General features: G+C 41.1%; 1 protein-coding gene across 3 annotated transcripts in view; it reads right to left on the minus strand.

The window, feature by feature from the left end:
• Window positions 1-303: 303 nt before the first annotated feature.
• STOML3 (stomatin like 3) overlaps window positions 304-17,536 on the minus strand; it is a 30,301-nt gene continuing 13,068 nt past the window's right edge. Inside the window, exons 1-7 of one of the 3 annotated variants that reach the window (XM_063697276.1) lie at window positions 16,344-16,370; window positions 16,190-16,262; window positions 12,175-12,257; window positions 9,843-10,046; window positions 8,066-8,200; window positions 6,540-6,717; window positions 304-329 (exon numbers count right to left, since the gene is read on the minus strand). In XM_063697276.1, the coding sequence (XP_063553346.1) occupies window positions 304-329; window positions 6,540-6,717; window positions 8,066-8,200; window positions 9,843-10,046; window positions 12,175-12,257; window positions 16,190-16,262; window positions 16,344-16,355 (711 nt within the window). In that variant the 5' untranslated portion in view covers window positions 16,356-16,370. Of the gene's footprint in view, window positions 330-5,592; window positions 6,718-8,065; window positions 8,201-9,842; window positions 10,047-12,174; window positions 12,258-16,189; window positions 16,263-16,343; window positions 16,448-17,536 lie in introns of those variants that run through there. The other 2 variants (XM_031001362.3, XM_063697275.1) reach the window with 2 other exon arrangements.

The raw sequence follows: 17,536 nt of genomic DNA on the forward strand, positions 1-17,536 counted from the left end.
ATAAAATGAATGAGTATTTACAAATTTATTTAACTCATTGCTTGATGAGGGGACTATTAACATGTTACAACTGGCCCAAAGGAGAACTCAAAATGGCACACATATATCTAGAATGAGAGTCCTGACATGAATTTATAAATAAATGCTATCTTGGTCTATTTTCTGTGGCTGTAACAGAATACTTGATACTGGCTAATTTGTAGAGAAAAGGAATTTATTTCTTACAGTTCTGGAAGCTGTGAAATTCAAGATTGGGCAGTTGCATCTGACAAGGGCCACATGCTGTGTCATAACATGGTGGGATCACATGTGAGAGTGTTGAGCAGGTACTTGCAAAAGAGAAAGAAAACACAAGGGGTGATCTCTCTTTGTAATAACCCCACTCTTGCAGTAACTAATTCTGTCTCATGATAGTGAGAACTCACCTCCGAAGCACTGCATTAATCTCTTCTTGACAGTTGATCCCTCATGACCTAAATGCCTCTTAAAGTCCCCCCCCCCAATCCCTCAATGCCATTACATTGGGGACCAAGCCTCAAAATGAGTTTTGGTAGAGACAAACCATAGCAGGTACAAAACTGGTCACTATCCACTGGATAACAGTCAGTCGTATTCACTGCATTCCTATGGGCAAAAATCATTTACATTGCTATCTATTTTCTACAACTTAAAGAGTTGTAAAATAATTCAATGACGATGAAAGGTGGAGCTCACCTGGATAGATGAGCTAGGTGAGACCTCCATTAATCTTTTGGTGCCCATTTCAAACTCATTCACAATTTCTCCTGATGTTCTCAACCAATGAAGAATAGAATTTGGTGGCTATATAGCACAGCTTCCTTGTCCCTTAATGAGATGATTCTGAGATGTGTTCCACACAACTTCTCAGAGCGTCCTCAGTGGGATTGAGCCCCATCAGCTCTAGCAGTAAATTCAACAACAAAATTCTTTGGCTTTCCTCCCTCCCAGCTCACTTGCCCATTCCCTCGGAGTACTTCCTGGCATAACCTTTCACATAAACTTAGACAAAATCCTTGGCTCATGGTCTGATCTGGAAGGAGCCCAAACTAATATAGATTCCCAGTTCATGAACTTAAGACACTGCCCACAGATTGAAAGAGGTTTTTATCTTCAGAACCTACTCTCAGCATATAGGAAATGAGAAGTTCCATGATAGGTTCCACCCATTCCTCCCCTCTCCACGTCCTCCATCACCACCACCACCACCACCTCCCAGAAGGTTGCCCCAGCTGATCAGCATCATTTCCTAATGAAGAACATTTAAAAAACAGTTAACTCAAGGGAATACTAAGCTTGTCTGTGTATGCTGGCATCCTGGGAACTCTGAGGTCAGTGTGCAGACTTGCAGAGCTCACAGGCGTTCCAATAATAACTAGTTAACTAGTTTGTTTGGACATCTGCTGCTTCAGCTGCTACTTTACCCACTTCCACCAACATGTCCAGCCTGGGAGTGGAAGGTCATAATATCCATCCACAGACCCAAGATGAGGAAGCTGTACATTAACATTTAGAAGTGTGTTTCCTAGGCCACAGCTCTGACAAGGAAAAGTGGCAAATTGTATTCTGAAAAAAAAAAGTCTAAACCCCCTTTATTTTTTCAATCGTGTTGACTACAAGGGATGGATTGGCAAGATATGAGCCATGTTGCTGCCACTCTCAGACCCAGTTGGTTTCTCTGCACCCTTTCATCTCTGAATTCTATGTTAGATATTAAATAATGGTCCTTAACGAGAAAAAAAAATCCCATGCAAATAAGCAACAGAGTGCTGAGAAACCCGCAGAGAGAGAGGTCAATTTTGTAAATAGAATCAATATCATCTCTATATCCACCCAACCTAAAGGAAGCAAAAACAGATAGACAGGCCATTTCTGTACCTCATTTGAGGAAAAAAAAATGAATGTGGCTCAAAAGATAATGGCTACTTTGCTTATGTCCCAAGAATGAAAACAATATACTTAAGTATTTTTAGGAATGGAAGATATTCCAAAGTTATTTAAAATTTCTTTTCTGCCTTTCTGAGTACATGATGCTTGAGTTATTTACTTTTTGTGGAATTGGGAGTAAGACATAATTAGGATGTACTGGAAGGTATATAAAGTGCATCTGACATTCAAAAAACAGGATTTTATAGCAAGACAATAACCTTCCAAGCCAGGCAATTATCACTATAAAGGACTATATAAATTGCTTTATTTTCCCCTTTAGAACATTAAGGGCTAGGCTTGAAAGAAGTGAAAGCTTGTCTATTCTAGTGTCAGGGAATCCTGTGAAAGAAGGATTAAGAGAGGGATGGAAGGAGAGAAAGAGCAAAGACTACGTTAGGTAAGTGAAGCTAACTGCAAGAGCCGAGCCAAAGGGGGATCTTGCCCCTCACTCTCTCGTATCCCATTTAGGACCTGGAAAGTGGTCACCTACCAAGGAATCCCTGCTCCAAGTAGGCACAGCCAAATACACTTAGTGAACTGTGTGCATGATGCCAACAACCACTAGAAATTGGATTGACCCAACATTCAATGTGAAGTAGGAAACGTTAGTCTTCCCCGCCACTCAATTGCTTTAGATTTGAGAGCCATACTGATCAAAACTCTGTCATATCTTGATTCTGTGACCTTAGGCAGGCCGCTTCACTTCTTTGGGTCTCTGTTTCCTAGTCTGTTACATGCAATGATTCCAAGAGGTTTTTAAAAGGGACCACTGTGAAAGGGAATTGGGAGTGAGGGGAAGAAAGAGATCAGCAGATGGAGCCCCATGCGCTCCTTCACTACTGCAGCCAGAGGAGCTCCCTTTTTGTCAATTGTATATACATTCATGTATCACTTTATGATCAGGTTACAATCTGAAAAATACATCATTAGGTAATCTGTTCTGCAAACATCACAGAATGTACTTACATAAACCTAGATGGTATTGCCTGTTACACTCCCAAGCTATATGGAATAGCCGATTGCTCCTAGGTACAAACCTGTACAGCATGTTACTATGTGTGACCATAACACAATAGTATTTGTGTATCTAAACATAGAAAAGGTACAGTAAAATTACAGTATTATAATCTTATGGGACTACTATTGTTTCTGTGGTTTTTCATTGACCAAAAGTGTATTATATGACATATAACTATTGGGTTTCACTTTAAATTTTTATTTAAAGAATATTTCGAGGTTTTAAAAATAATGGCTAGAAACCACTGGATTAGATGACCTTCAAAGTCTTCTCCAGGTTTCATTTCCCCCAGTCCAGACTCCTTTGCAGCATCTCCCCCATTCCTCAATCTCTCAGTGTCTTTCCGTTGTCCTCTGGCAGCTCAGAAGCTCTTGGAATGAACATTTACCACAACTAGCATTCCATCTGCAAGCATCTGCTATGGTCTGAATGTCTGTGTCACCCTCAAAATTTATACATTGAAATCCTAACCCCCAATGTGATGATATTAGGAAGTGAGGCCTTTGGAAGGTGATTAGGTCATGAGGGGAGAGCTGTCCTGAGTGAGATTAGTGCCTTTATAACATAGAGGCAGAGAGATCCCTCACCCCTTCCACCAACTGAGGACACAGGGAGAGGGCCCCGTCTATGAAGTGGTCTCTCACCAGACACCAAATCGGCTTGCACCTTTATTCTTGGACTTCCCAGCCCCCAGAACTGTGAGAAATAAATTTCAATTGACAGTTTATAAGCTACCCGATTTATGGTATTTTGTTACTACAGCCTGAACTCACTGAAATAGCACCACCAGTATCACTGGTATTACCTCCAGGCCCAGCAACAAAGGGGCAATGTCTGTGATGACTGGGGACTTCGAACCCTGCTTCAGCACTATGGTCATGCCAATCCTTTCCTGTTGTTAAAACAGGAAAACCACCTGATTGGGATTATCTGCACTGGCTTCAATATCGATGGTGATGACTGTGAGCCCTGGAGCTGCATTACAAAGAGAATGGACACTTCTCTCTACAAGAGAGGTTGTCTTCTCTTTCCCCCTTCTGGCCTCACCCTGCCTTCCAACTTCCCCCGCCCAGAAAACAAACAGACAAAAAAAAAAAAAACACACAAACAAGCAACAAAAAAAAACCACCTTTAGTCTTATTCTAGAGGTGCATATAACTGTGTTTTGAATATCAGCCTTGGCATTCACATTCCGGAAGAACTCTGACCCTTTCTTGATTCTTCTCCAGACCCTTGGCCACAAAATATACTCACCTTCATAGGAGCCTTCTTTCGTCAGCCTTTAGTAACTAAGGCAGTAAGTGATCTATTATAATGCTAAAGAATTAATGAAGCTTTGTACTGAAGGAGGTGGAATAATTTGAATTTCCCAGGAAGTTTTCAAACTGCATTTCCCACAGCCTCAAATATTCTGATACAGCTCTCATACCCCCATTGCCAATCCACAGGGATGCAAGCAGGTTGTGCATTTTAAAAAAGAGGTTCTAAATGAGTGAGACAATGTTTACCTCCAGCAAGAACCACTAGTTTACAGTTTGATGTACATTGCCAGGAAAGATTTGCATTTTTAATGCAAATCACTGAAACCAAAAAAAAGGAATAACTCTAGACTTCTGGAACAAGGCTAAAAAGAGATTTTTGCAGTGGGCCACCAAGATGTCCTTGTATAAGCAGGGCCTCCTTCTCACATGGCTCTCGGTGTCGGAGGTGCCCTGGCCTGGGTTGAACCTGTGTCATTGTTGTGAAGATGTAAGGGCTATCAGTTAAGTGTCTAAATAGCATAACTTCATGGACTCAGATTCTGGCTGATGTGGATGACCTATCTTAGGTTTCTGCCTATGTCCCTAAGTCCTCAATCCCTGTTAAAAGGCAAGTTCTTAGTAAATAACGAAAATGTATGAGCCTTAGTGGGTTAAACATGAGTGCTGGAGTCATCAAGTCAGTAGGATCAAGCACTAGATTCAGAAGCTGTGGATTGTCCAAAAATCATATGGTTTCTTGGGGTTGGGGGAGGGTTATGAAACAAAGATAGAGCGTGACCCCCATTTTGCACTATGTAGCTGATGCCTATGTGTCGAAAGGATGTGTGTGATAAGGACAGGGAGGGGATGGGAGCAGAGGTGGAGGATGTGAGGGTGGGGAGGTTATATGGAGGGTATGTGTGGAGTGTGAAAAGGAGCATGAAGCATGTGGGAATGGTGTGCTCACACATACACATATGTGTGCATGCACATGTAGTCCTGGACACTACAGTAGGTGCCTGGACTTCCAGAACCTAAAAGTTTGGTGTTGACAGCAAAAAGGAACTAGAGTGCTCTCTCTCCTTGGCTCACACTGCCTCAAAATAAAACTTGATGATGTTTAGGAGCAAGGACTTTGGACTGAGACATGGTTTTCAGTCTTAATCCAACACTCACTAGCTGGGGAATCTTGGCCACATTATTTAGCCTCATAATATCACTTCCTTATCTGTAAAATAAAGATATTTTGTGGCATCCCTAAAGGGCTAAGCACAGTGTAACACAAAGATGGTCCATAAATAATAACTTTTAAAAATTCTAGCCCATTTCTCAAAACTGATTCCAAAAAGAAATTGCCCCATGGCAACGAAATAACCTCCCACAAAGTAACTTTTGAAATTCATTTATATTCTATGCCTTCTTCGTTTTTAACAGGTTATTTGGCAGGTGGGGGAGGGGATGTGGATAGAGTTCACAAACATTCTCGATTACCTGGTCCTCCTGGGACTAAGAACAGAGTGAAAACATGAAATCCCCAGGGTGATGCTCCTCAGTGGTTTCAACCAATGCAACCTTTCCAAGCATTCTCCCTTGTAAGCAAATAAATTGACAGGAGCTGGCCACTTTCATGTGCCTTTTCCCACCCTCTGACAATGGTGCTGGAAGGTGGAGAGTTGACCACTCCCTGCAGGACACGCAGCAAGAGACCTGGACGGTGAGCTCATCGCAGTTTGCCTTGTGGCACGGGGGACATGTTTGAGCCTGGAAGTTTCCATACTTCTTTTGTTCTTAACATCAAAATCAATCTCTGTTTTCAGCATTGTGGGGTTTGATTGCAACCATTGGAGATTTAGCAAATAACAACTTCGGAATTATAAAGCGAACATACAGTGTAAATATGAGGTCTATGTTACTCTATAAATTATCTGGAGTGCTTTTTAGAACAATTAAAAAGTAATTCTGAAACATTAGTCATAGTCACCCAATGACTTCTTCTCATACTACCAGAAAGTTCCTGCTATAAAGTCGGAGACCACCACTAATTAATTGTATAAGAATATTACAAAGTTGATTATGGTCCTAAAAATAAAAGTAATATACAGGTCTCATTTTTGCTCTTTTTTTCTTCTCTGTATAGCCTCTAGAGCTTTTTCCTGCCAATGCTCTTCCATCTATGGAGTTACTGTTACATGAACAGTGTTGGAATTCTCACCGTTTCTAACTACTGGCTTCTCCATAGGAATAGACACCACTCTCTATGCAATAACTGACTACCGCAAGAGGACCTCAGGCTTTATTTGGAAGCTTCTTGTGGTTATCATAGCTGACGCCACCAATGCCCTCTAGTATATTCATGGGCAGAGGAAACACAATTGTAGAATTCTTCTCGGTGGCTACCGTGCTCAAGGTCTGCAGGTAGCGCAGCTGGAGAGCTATGGGAGACTCAGCCAGCACCATGCAGGCTGACTTCAGGGATTTGGAAGCATTCATTTCTCCTTCAGCTGCAAGGACCTGAAATGACAGAAATAAAATCGTTCAGAAATAAAAGTTTACACTGTAACTAGTTCTTTCTTTTTCTGGGTCTGTATTGATACCCCTCTCCCCAGCCCCCATGTTGCCACATGTGTTTCATCTACTTCTTTGGCGAGGATAAGTTTCACTTCCTAACATAATTAGAGAAATTCAAGGAGGTTGCAGGAAGCAAGGAGGGATATTGTACAAATCATAGGTCCCTAGATTTTATCATCAAACAAAAATAAAAGTACTCTCTTGAATACAAATGAATACTTGGCATCTACCCTAATAATGCCTGGAAGCACTTTGGAGCCTCACTACTTGCTGCATTCATTTCCAGAGAAGTCTGAAATTTAAGGCCTCTAACTGATGTTTTTATCATTTTTACTTATCTTAGATGTTTTTAAGTTCATTCTGTTGCCACTTTGGTGTCATTCTTACAAACCGAGAATTGTTTCTAGTTCTCTTGGCTCTTGATTACAAGCAGCAATAAGTGCCAGCCTTGTAACACTGGCAATCTCTTAAGTACATCACTCTATAGCTCTCAGACTGTCCAAGAGTGATTCAGCTGCCTCATCTGTGGCCATCTGCCTGTGTGCAAAAGTGATCTCTCTTCTATCATTGCCGAGTCCCTTCCTGGAAGCTGCTGGAGCTTAGCAGATAAACCAGATATGAGTCAAAGAAACACCTTCATCAGCTAATAAGTAAGTTTCCAAAGAGGATAAACAAAGGCTTGGGACCCCAGTAGGTTTCTGATACTTCAGGAAAGTTATCCACACAGGCATGAAAGTCAGAATCTCAACAGATTTCAAGGACATTCAGAGCCAGGGTGCACTTACATTTTGTAATTCTTACCTGGATTGTATTTAATTGCCCCCTTTTATTCCAGCAACATTTAATATACAAGAACAACAATGCGCAAAAGACAGGCTCCATGTTGGCTACATCTAAGTCACCAGCTTTATGAAAATATAGGTTTCTTAGCCCACTCAAGACTGCCTCAAGCCTGGGTTTGAAGTAAGGCTTGGAAATTGGTATTTTGTTTTGTTTTGTTAAATTCTCCCCAGGGAACACTGATATGCGGCTAGAGTTGGGACCTACTTGGCTAAGTTGCTCAGTACGTTACTGAGCATCCTCTTAACCCAAGACCTGCTACCAAACTTACTCAAGGTACAGTAAGCTGCTGGTTACCTTTTAATTCAGGGAAAATTCTCAGTAAAACTGTGAAAAGAAACCCCTTTCTCATGCAAATAATTGACAGACCCAATCTTCTGTTCAAGTCCTATTCTTGTTGGCCCCAACACTAGGCAGTTCTCCCTCCATGTGTGAACTGCACAGCCCTTACCTTGGCTCTGGCTTCCCGGGTGGCCTCAGCCTCGGCTGCCATGGATCTCTGCAACTGCACGGGAATCCGAACATCTTTGATTTCCACTCGGGCCACCCGGATCCCCCACAGTTCGGTGGCATCATCAAGTAAAGTCTGTTTCCAAATTAAAAGGAAAGACTAATAAGAAAGACAGGTGATATGATGTATGTTTCTGATATGTTTTATACTTTCAAGATACATTTTTTTTTCTTTTTCTTTTGCATTTACAGCATTTGGAGTGAGACAATTTAGGAAGAGAATAAGAGTTAATATTCTTATTGATCATTTTTTGGAATTTAAAGTGAATCTCTTTAAGAATTCAGGAATTAAATCTGGCAGACCTTTTAGTGGGTGTCTATCAGCAGGATCTACCCCAAAACCAATCCCAAGGAGGTATATGAGATCCATCTAGATTTGAGCAAATATCCCAAATTTGCTTGTACCTGGTATCAAGCAGGCAGCAATGAACGGGTTTCTCAGACAGACCTGGATTTTGCATTGGCTCTGCCATTTGCAGTTGTGAATCATAGGCACAGTTTCTTAACTTATCTGGCTCTCAGTTTTCTTACCTATAAAAGGTTTTCTTTCAGGACTGTTATTAGATATGGAGACAATACATATAAGATATCTCTCAGTACCCAGCAATGACTCAATGCATATTATTGGGTCCTTTTTGAGATATTATTTATCTCGCTCTGTTTAACTTCTGCTCTATGGCCAGCTTTAAAGAAGCAAGGCATATTTTTCAAGGCAGAAGTAGCCTAAAGTCAAAGATACTCTTGTCTTTCGTAAAAGCTTAAAACCATTGAAGATATCTTGCTGGTCATCCTGGAGAAGATGAGTGTTTTGAGAAATGGTAGGATCAAAAGGATAGCTCCCCTAAAGGGGTGGGGGCAGTGATCCCTCCCTTGCCTTTCTGTGATCCCTGCAGGATATGACACCTGAGATACTGAGACCTCACAAGAAGTCAGTGACCTGGCTGTGGATGGGATACCTTTGAGTTGTTAAATTCGTGGGGCACATATACACAATATGGAGAATTATCATGCAGAACTCCTACTGCCTTATAAAAGCTTGGGACCTTTCCTCTACCTTAGGGACTAGAGGAGAGGCCAAGAAGAACCAAAGCTGAATTTCTTTATATAATTGACTTACAGAAAGGAAGCTCAGAATCCAAATGTAATTCATGTAAGAAAATACAGAAGTATTCTTGTCCATAAACTCGTGTGTGTGAGAGATGAGATCGATAGCTGTTACATCTTTATTGATATCATAATTATCATGATTATTAATGTTATTAGTGATATTGGTGGCATGGTGTAAGAATTTCTAGAGATGATAGGTCTATACTGTCTCAATTGAATTTAACTTTCACACTTTATTTAAATATATAGGCTACCTGAGAAATGGCTGCACTTCTGGAGTAATCTAACCTAAAAATAAATCTGATCTCTAACTTCTTCAAAAAAGACTATACTTGTAAGATGTTAATTCATAAGTTTGAATTCCAAAGAAAATGGATAAGGGGCACATTTTCAGCAACTGCCTTCTTGCACTCAGGTATTTAAATATATTTCTTGCGGTAACAGGTAAGTGAAATCACAACTGAAGCTCACCTCTAGAGCAGTTGTCTGTGTGTGAGTGTGTGCAAGCATGCATGTGGTGGGGGATGCTTTGAACTGCTGATATTTAATAATCACTGATAATTAAAATTAACAAGTTAAAGATACAGGCTATTAGTTCATGGTGTCTTTACCTGGATGCTATGGGCGATCTCTTCTCGTCCAGCTAAGATCTGGGACAAGGTCTGTGTCCCTAAGACATTTCTCAGAGTGGTTTGAGCCAGCAGAAATGTTGCTTGATGGACATCGTTGACATTAGCCACTGCTGAGACAGCACTATAGATTCTGTAATAGACAACTCCATCTACCTGAGTAGTTACGGAGTCTCTGGTGAGGATCTGTGAAGTAAGAACAGGGCAAAATCACTTGTTTATGACTTTCACCACTACTGACAAAGTGACAGCCAGCCCAAGAGCCATCCTCCACAGAAGGAGAGCAGTAACGACAACTCATGCTACAGTCACCTAAAACCTGTCCTGGCTTGGATAGAATATCTTCCCAGCTGATACGCAATTCCTCTAGAGATGTCATCATACCTACCCCTGTGACTTCATCTTTAAGAAGCTTTTACATCCTATAGGCAGAAACCCTTGACTTGACATGCTAAGAACAGGCCCTTCCATTTTAAATGTTAACAGTACAGCCCTTGTGTCATTCTATTATCTTCAGTCTTCTAAGCAGAAGTAGAACACTTGTTTCCCTGATACCTGTACTCTTTTTTTGTTTTCAGTTTTTATCAGACTTGAAGCAGTGATTCTTAGAAAACATAGATGGCACCAGAGACCATGTAAAGAAAAATCGATTTAGCTCTATGGAGAGGCTCAGCATCAATCATTCTGAATAATGTGACAGGATGTTTTGGAGCAAATGAGAGATTTCTGGGTATACTATGGAAGCAGAACCTAGAACTGTCCATTACAGAGCCAGAAAAGTCCCTGCTATAGGTCACTAAGCATCCCAACCTCTCCTGACTGCAGCTGAATTCTTTTTTTTTTGTTTTTTTTGTTTTTTTTGAGACGGAGTTTGGCTCCGTCACCCAGGCTGGACTGCAGTGGCGCAATCTCTGCTCACTGCAACCTCCGTCTCCGAGGTGCAAGTGACTCCGCCTCAGTCTCCTGAGTAGCTGGGATTACAGGTGCATGCCACCATGCCCAGCTAATTTTTGTATTTTTAGTAGAGACGAGGTTTCGCCATGTTGGCCAGGCTGGTCTTGAACTCCTGACCTTAAGTAATCCTCCTGCCTCAGCCTCTCAAAGTGCTAGGATTACAAGCGTGAGCCACCATGTCTGACCTGGGGCTGAATTCAAAAGTAAGTATTCTGCAGTTCCTAAGTGACATGAAGACATCATGTTTGAGTCCTGGTTGAGTTTCCTGAACCAGACAGAAGAAAATTAACATATATTTATAAATGTTGATTTTCGTCTTCTTATCACCATTGCCCTCCCATATCGTAGGTCCTGAATTTCTCTTCCTCTAACCTGAACCACTTTGGTTATGAGAGGGTGATATGATAATTAGTAACTCTGTTCCTCTTCCCTATTGCTGAGTTACTATTTTGGTTATTTACTTGTAGTACTTCAAGAATTAAAAGACTTATGTGGGCTGGGTGTAGTGGCTCAGGCCTTTTATCCCTGCACTTTGGGAGGCCGAAGCAGGCAAATTACCTGAGTTCGAGAGGAGTTTGAGAGACCAGTCTGGCCAACATGGTGAAACGCTGTCTCCACTAAAAATACAAAAATTAGCTGGGCGTCGTGACAGGCACCTGTAATCCCAGCTACTTGGGAGGCTGAGGCAGGAGAATCCCTTGAACCCGGGAGGTAGAGGTTGCAATGAGCCGAGATTGCACCACTGCACTCCAGCCTGGGTGACAAGAGTGAAACTCTGTCTCAAAAAAAAAAAAAAAAAAAAAAGACTTAACACGAAATACAAACACAAGTGGGCCCTGTACAGCCTCTCCTCTGTCCTTATGCCTGCCCCCTCTATTGCATCCAAACACAGAAATAATTTAAAGTCAGAAGCAAATGTGACTCGTGGATATTACGAAAAATTCTGAGAAGGCGATAGAGAGGGTGGTATCAAAACCAGCCACTGCCCTCCATCTGCCCTCTGTCAGATTCAATTCAGCTCCTTCATACAGTGACTGTCTGTCTCTTCCAAGCCTCTGTTCTGTCATTCTCCATCCCAGCTTCCCTGCTAACTAGATCTCTGCTGTCAGGCTTTCTCACACCAGGCCATTCTAAGTCTTCTAGCAATTCAGCCCTTGCTCTTGGCTTCATTCTCATTTGGCAAAACACATTCTTTGTAGTTTTGGGAGCCACCAAGGAAGGGCAATTCAAGCAGGTCTCTGGGGGTACTCAGCTCATCTTCCCTCCTATAGTTTAAAAGTGAACTATAAAATTGTAATTGTCCTTATAATAGAGAAAATACAAGTTTAATTTCGAGTGACATATCCTTAATCAGTACTACCTCTTGTGGAGGAATGTTGCAAGTAACTGTTCGGAGGTCGACTTTGACAAACACATCTATGCATGGCAGAACCAGGATCAAACCTATGAGAGAAAAAATCAGTTTAAAATGTTGCTCTATTGAAAATAACTACAAGTAATCTCATAGCAGCATAGTGCATCATTTACATGGGGCGATACATGTTTCTCAGATGATCCTCAATATGCACACATGAAACTGAGGAAAATGATTTCATCCTCTAAGTCAGTGACTAAAGAAAAGTAATTGCCTGCGAAGTGAAGTCTTTTGGTAAGAAGCTAAAGATCCCTGACATTTAATTTTTGGTTTTTATTTTTAAAACAATCTACTTCTATCCAAGTGTTTAATTGGACATTAATTAAAAATAATATTCTGACCAATTGTGAAAAGCACCTTTGGGACAAGTGCAAAATTTGAACACAGAATGCATATTAAAAGATGTTAAGGCTGGGCGCGGTGGCTCACGCCTGTAATCCCAGCACTTTGGGAGGCCGAGGCAGGCAGATCACCTGAGGTCAGGAGTTCAAGACCAGCCTGGCCAACATGGTGAAGCCCCATCTCTACTAAAAAAAAAAAAAAAAAAAAAAAAAAAAAAAATTATCTGGGCATGGTCACGCATGCCTGTAATCCCAGCTACTCGGGAGGCTGAAGCAGGAGAATTGCTTGAACCCAGGAGGCGAAGGTTGCAGTGAGCCAAGATCGTGCCACTGCACTCCAGCCTGGGCAACAAAAGCAAAACTCTGTCAAAAAAAAAAAAAAATTAAGGTGTTCTTGTTCATTGTACTGGTTGTGATAATGGCATGCGTCTTAGTCTGGTCAGGCTGCTGTAACAAAATACCATAAACTGGGTGGCTTATAAACAACAGAAGTTTATTTCATATAGTTCTGCAGCCTGGGAAGTCCAAGATCAAGATGCTCATAGATGCAGTGTCTTGTGAGGTCCCATTTCCAGATTTATAGATGGTCATGTGGTGTCCTGGGAGGGACATGACAGCTCCCTGAGACTTCCTTTACAAGGCCACTAATTCCACTCGTGAGGATGATTCCCTTATGATCTAATTACCTCCCAGGGTCCTCACCTCCTAATATCATTACATTGCTGATTGGGTTCAACCTATGAATTTTGGGGGGACACAAATACTCAGACCAAAGCAGCACGGTGTTAATAAAGTCCTTATCAGCTAGATATACAGACTAAAGTGTTTAGAGGAAAAATGACATGATCTGGTATTTTGTATTTGCTCTAAAATACTGCACAAAAAAAATAAAATATTTTGGAAAGTAGTTTTCTTATAATAAAGATACTTATGTAACAGATTCAAGTAATAGATTTGGCTTTGAATATCAGTGACTGCCAACATTCTCAGTCAATTTAAATAGTAATGAAGGATTATTGAATTAAAATCTTCCCAGGGTCTCACATTCCTCTAAATCAATGTATTCCAGAGTTAATAGTTTATCCACAGCCACGATCTAATTCATGTACGATAGCATTCCCTGCTGTAAACACATCTACTTCTTTCTGATTTGTGAGGCATTAAGTTGGAGCTGGGTCAGGGAAGGATGGGCATAAGAAAGCTCATTTAAGGACCCTGGGAACTCTTAACATTACCCTGGTGAATGTTGTTCTTTACTGTGAGAGCTACAAAGATTAGAACCACAAGGCATGTCAGCAAGATGGGGACACTAATCTATTTCCATTAATCAAAAAGGCTTTGCATTATTGTTTTTGTTTTCACAGCAGAAACCAGTTCTGGGGCCGAACACCATGTAAAGGGGTGGCAGTATCACCACCCCTTTACACGGTGTTCGGTGAAGTGCTTTCTTTCTTTTGGCCTCTAAACCTTACTTCCATTTTTGGTGCCAGGTCACTGTGGTTAAGATCATGGACCTGAGAACTAGACAGAGTTAAGTCCCAACCTACTACCTAGTAGCCTTGTGACCAGGGAAAACTCACCTAACACTTCGGTTACCTAATATATATAAGCTGGTAGTGAAGATTAAGCATGATTCAACATGATGATGAAATAAAGTACTAAATACAGTGCCAGGTATGTATTAAATGCTCATGAAGTGTCAGCTATTATTCAAGAATAATTTACAATTTATGAAAGTGGAGAGGTTTTCCATTAGCAATTTGGCTTGTTTCCCTCTTGTCCTTATGACATGCTGAGGTAACTCATTAACCCCAGAGACATGTATGACGAGAGTTGTTATCCTGAGACATTTAATAGTGAAATCTTAGGGGAAAATTCATTTAAAAATGATATATTTTTCTCTAGAGGCCTCCAAGTTCTGTCTGTTCTGCTTCTCTTGGATCCAATTTTATTTTAACTTATAATCTTAGCCCCACCAGGTGGAACACAAGCAGGAGGAAGTTAATCCTGGGCTGTTGTACCTCAGTTGAATGACTCTTGCTTTGCCAAACTCACGAGAACATCTATAAGTAGTTTTTACCTTCTTTTTCCTAGGTCCTTTATGAAATTAGACAAGTAAGATTATACTTGAAATGGCTGCTGGGCGTGGTGGCTCATGCTTGTAATCCCAGCACTTTGAGAGGTCGAGACGGGCGGATCACCTGAGGTCAGGAGTTCAAGACCAGTCAGGCCAACATGGTGAAACCCCATCTCTACAAAAATTAGCCACTTATAATAGTGGGTGCCTGTAATCCCAGCTACTCGGGAGGCCAAGGTGAGAAAATCACTTGAACCTGGAAGGCAGAGGTTGCAGTGAGCCGAGATCACACCACTGCACTCCAGCCTGGGCGACAGAGCGAGACTCCGTCTCAGAAAGAAAAAAAAGAAAGAAAGAAAGACCAAGAAGCCTCCTTCACAAGCTTGTCCTCTTGAAGTTTCCCATAATTTTTTTATATATTAACAGATCCATGGCTTATGGCCAAGGGCAAAGCACATAGAGCATCGTGGTGCTTAGGAAAGTTCCCACCCCGAGACCTTCCAGTCGCAGAGAGAACAATTTATTCAAATAAGCCATAATGGGGGCAGAAAGCAAATGTTATCAGAGAAATATAGCTAGTAACAATTGCTTTTCATGTGCCTTCTAAGACAGTGCTTTTGATAGCCCCTCATTTCCAGAGTATTAGAATTAATCCCATGAAATTGCCATATTTGGGAGTCAAAACAAATTTAGCAATTTCCTATGGTTCAACTAGATATATGCTCAGAGAAGTTATGAGTATTAAATCAATATCTTACTTCAGGGAGTTTTAGTACCTTATAGTTTTAGTATCCACCCCAACCCCGGGCAAAAACAAAAAACAAACAAAGAAATAAAACCACCTTCTTTTAAAACATGACTATTTGGAATATTTTCTTTTTCAAGGTGGTAAAGAAAGGATGGAAATAAACACTATACTATACTAGATGTTAGAAGGCCTGAAAACTCATCTTTATTTCTAACTGTAAGAATAATCTTAGATAACTCATCAAACTTATGTTGGCCTCATGTTCTTTGTTTTCAAAACCAAGGGATTTGGCCAAAGGCGCCGTACAATGGCTTCCAGCTCTATCTTTCTATGTGTCTACTTGCCACGAGAGGAAATTACCTTTTGCTTTTCCATTAGCCCTTTTCAAAGAGTGAGCATCAAACACCAGCTCTCAATATACTCTCCTTGAGTAACTTAATAGTCTGCGTTGGCCATTTACTTTCCCTCTTATTCTTCCCACATTCTCCTGGAGGCCCTGGTAATAAGTGACATTCAGCCAATGTAACCAGAGCCACCCTTTGCTCACATTCACTGAATCTCTCAGAGGGAGACTTAGGAGGCCGGGCCAGATTTCCAAACTCTCAAACTGGTGGTCATTCCCACTGACTTGCATTAAAAGCTGGCATTCTTCTGTTGTACCAAAAGGCAAGAGCCCCAGCTTCTAGCAATTTTTCTTTGACTCTCAATAGGCACCACCAGGAAAAATATTGAAGGTGGTAGCAGTGGTATTAGGTGTCCCTGATCTTTCAGGGGCAGCCACAGCGTCATTCATACCTGGCCCCTTGGCTTTGTCAGCTTGGATGCGTCCCAGACGGAATACAACAGCACGTTCATACTCCTTAATGATCTAGGAGATTAAGGGAGAACGTTTAGTCCTAATGGTTTGTCAGTTCATATAGACAGCCCAGTTTATTTCCCAGGGTGTTACCTTCAAGCACATCCATATGGAGATGGGGAAGGTAATGATCACCAACAGGAAAGAGAGGGAAAACAGGATCCAGCCACATACACCAAGCCGTTTATTGTTGACACCTAGGAAATGAGAAGGAAGCAAATCTGTGATCAATGTGGTTCTTAAAAAAGCCACCCAGCTGCATGGGTGTGGAACGTATCCAGACAGCTGGCCAAGCCTGATGTGGCTGAATAGAAAACCTAAATCCATTTACACCATGGATGTAGTCACACACACGTACATACATTCAAATGTTTATTCAGGTTTTTAAAAATTAAAATTGACTTATTCCTTCCAAAAAAAATCTCATAACAATAAACAGAAATAATTATTATTACATTTTATAGGGCTGCTATGGTTTATTATTCTCAAAACACATAAACAGTGGTTCTCAAAATGTAATCTCTGGACCGTCCACACCAGAATCATCAGATGTCTGGGTCCTGTGAATTCTCGAGGTAAAATTCAAAGCACCCTTTAAGGCAGGTAGGTAAGTACTATTATTCCCAGAGGGAGACAATGTGGCACATGGAAAAATATCCTGCAAAGTCCTGAGGTATGAGTTTTTATGTGAGCTCTGTCACTTACCAATTCTAAAGCATTAGGATAGAAGACCACTCAGTCTCTGGGTTTCCGTTTCTTCATCTGTAGAATGGGGCTAGAAGTTACCCGCCTTAGAGAATTTGATGAGGATTAAATAAGATTACTTTTATATGGCTCCTGGGCCATACATTAACATCTACAGTTTTAAACAGGTATTCTACTTTTATTCCCATTTCCAGATGAATATGTATTCCAGGGACTTGTTGTCAGATGTTGATATTTGCCCTTTCTAACTTTTCATAAAAGTTTTGTTATGTTGGCTCATCACATAAGATCTCTTCTTGCTAATCACACATTATGATAGCAGGTGCATTTTGGCTTAATGAATATTGCTTTGCAATAAGATGAGACTGAGTTAAAATCCTACTTCAACCACCTAAAACTCTGTAGCTTTACTTACATCAATTATATAATTTCTGAAGTCTCTGGTGTTTTTTTTTTTTTTTTTCTCACTCTGTCGCCCAGGCTGGAGTACAGTGGCACGCTCTTGGCTCACTACAAGCTCTGCCTCCCAGGGTTCACGCCATTCTCCTGCCTCAGCCTCCCGAGTAGCTGGGACTACAGGC

Source organism: Gorilla gorilla, chromosome 14 (genome assembly GCF_029281585.2).
Source record: "Gorilla gorilla gorilla isolate KB3781 chromosome 14, NHGRI_mGorGor1-v2.1_pri, whole genome shotgun sequence".
Classification (NCBI taxonomy): domain Eukaryota; kingdom Metazoa; phylum Chordata; class Mammalia; order Primates; family Hominidae; genus Gorilla; species Gorilla gorilla.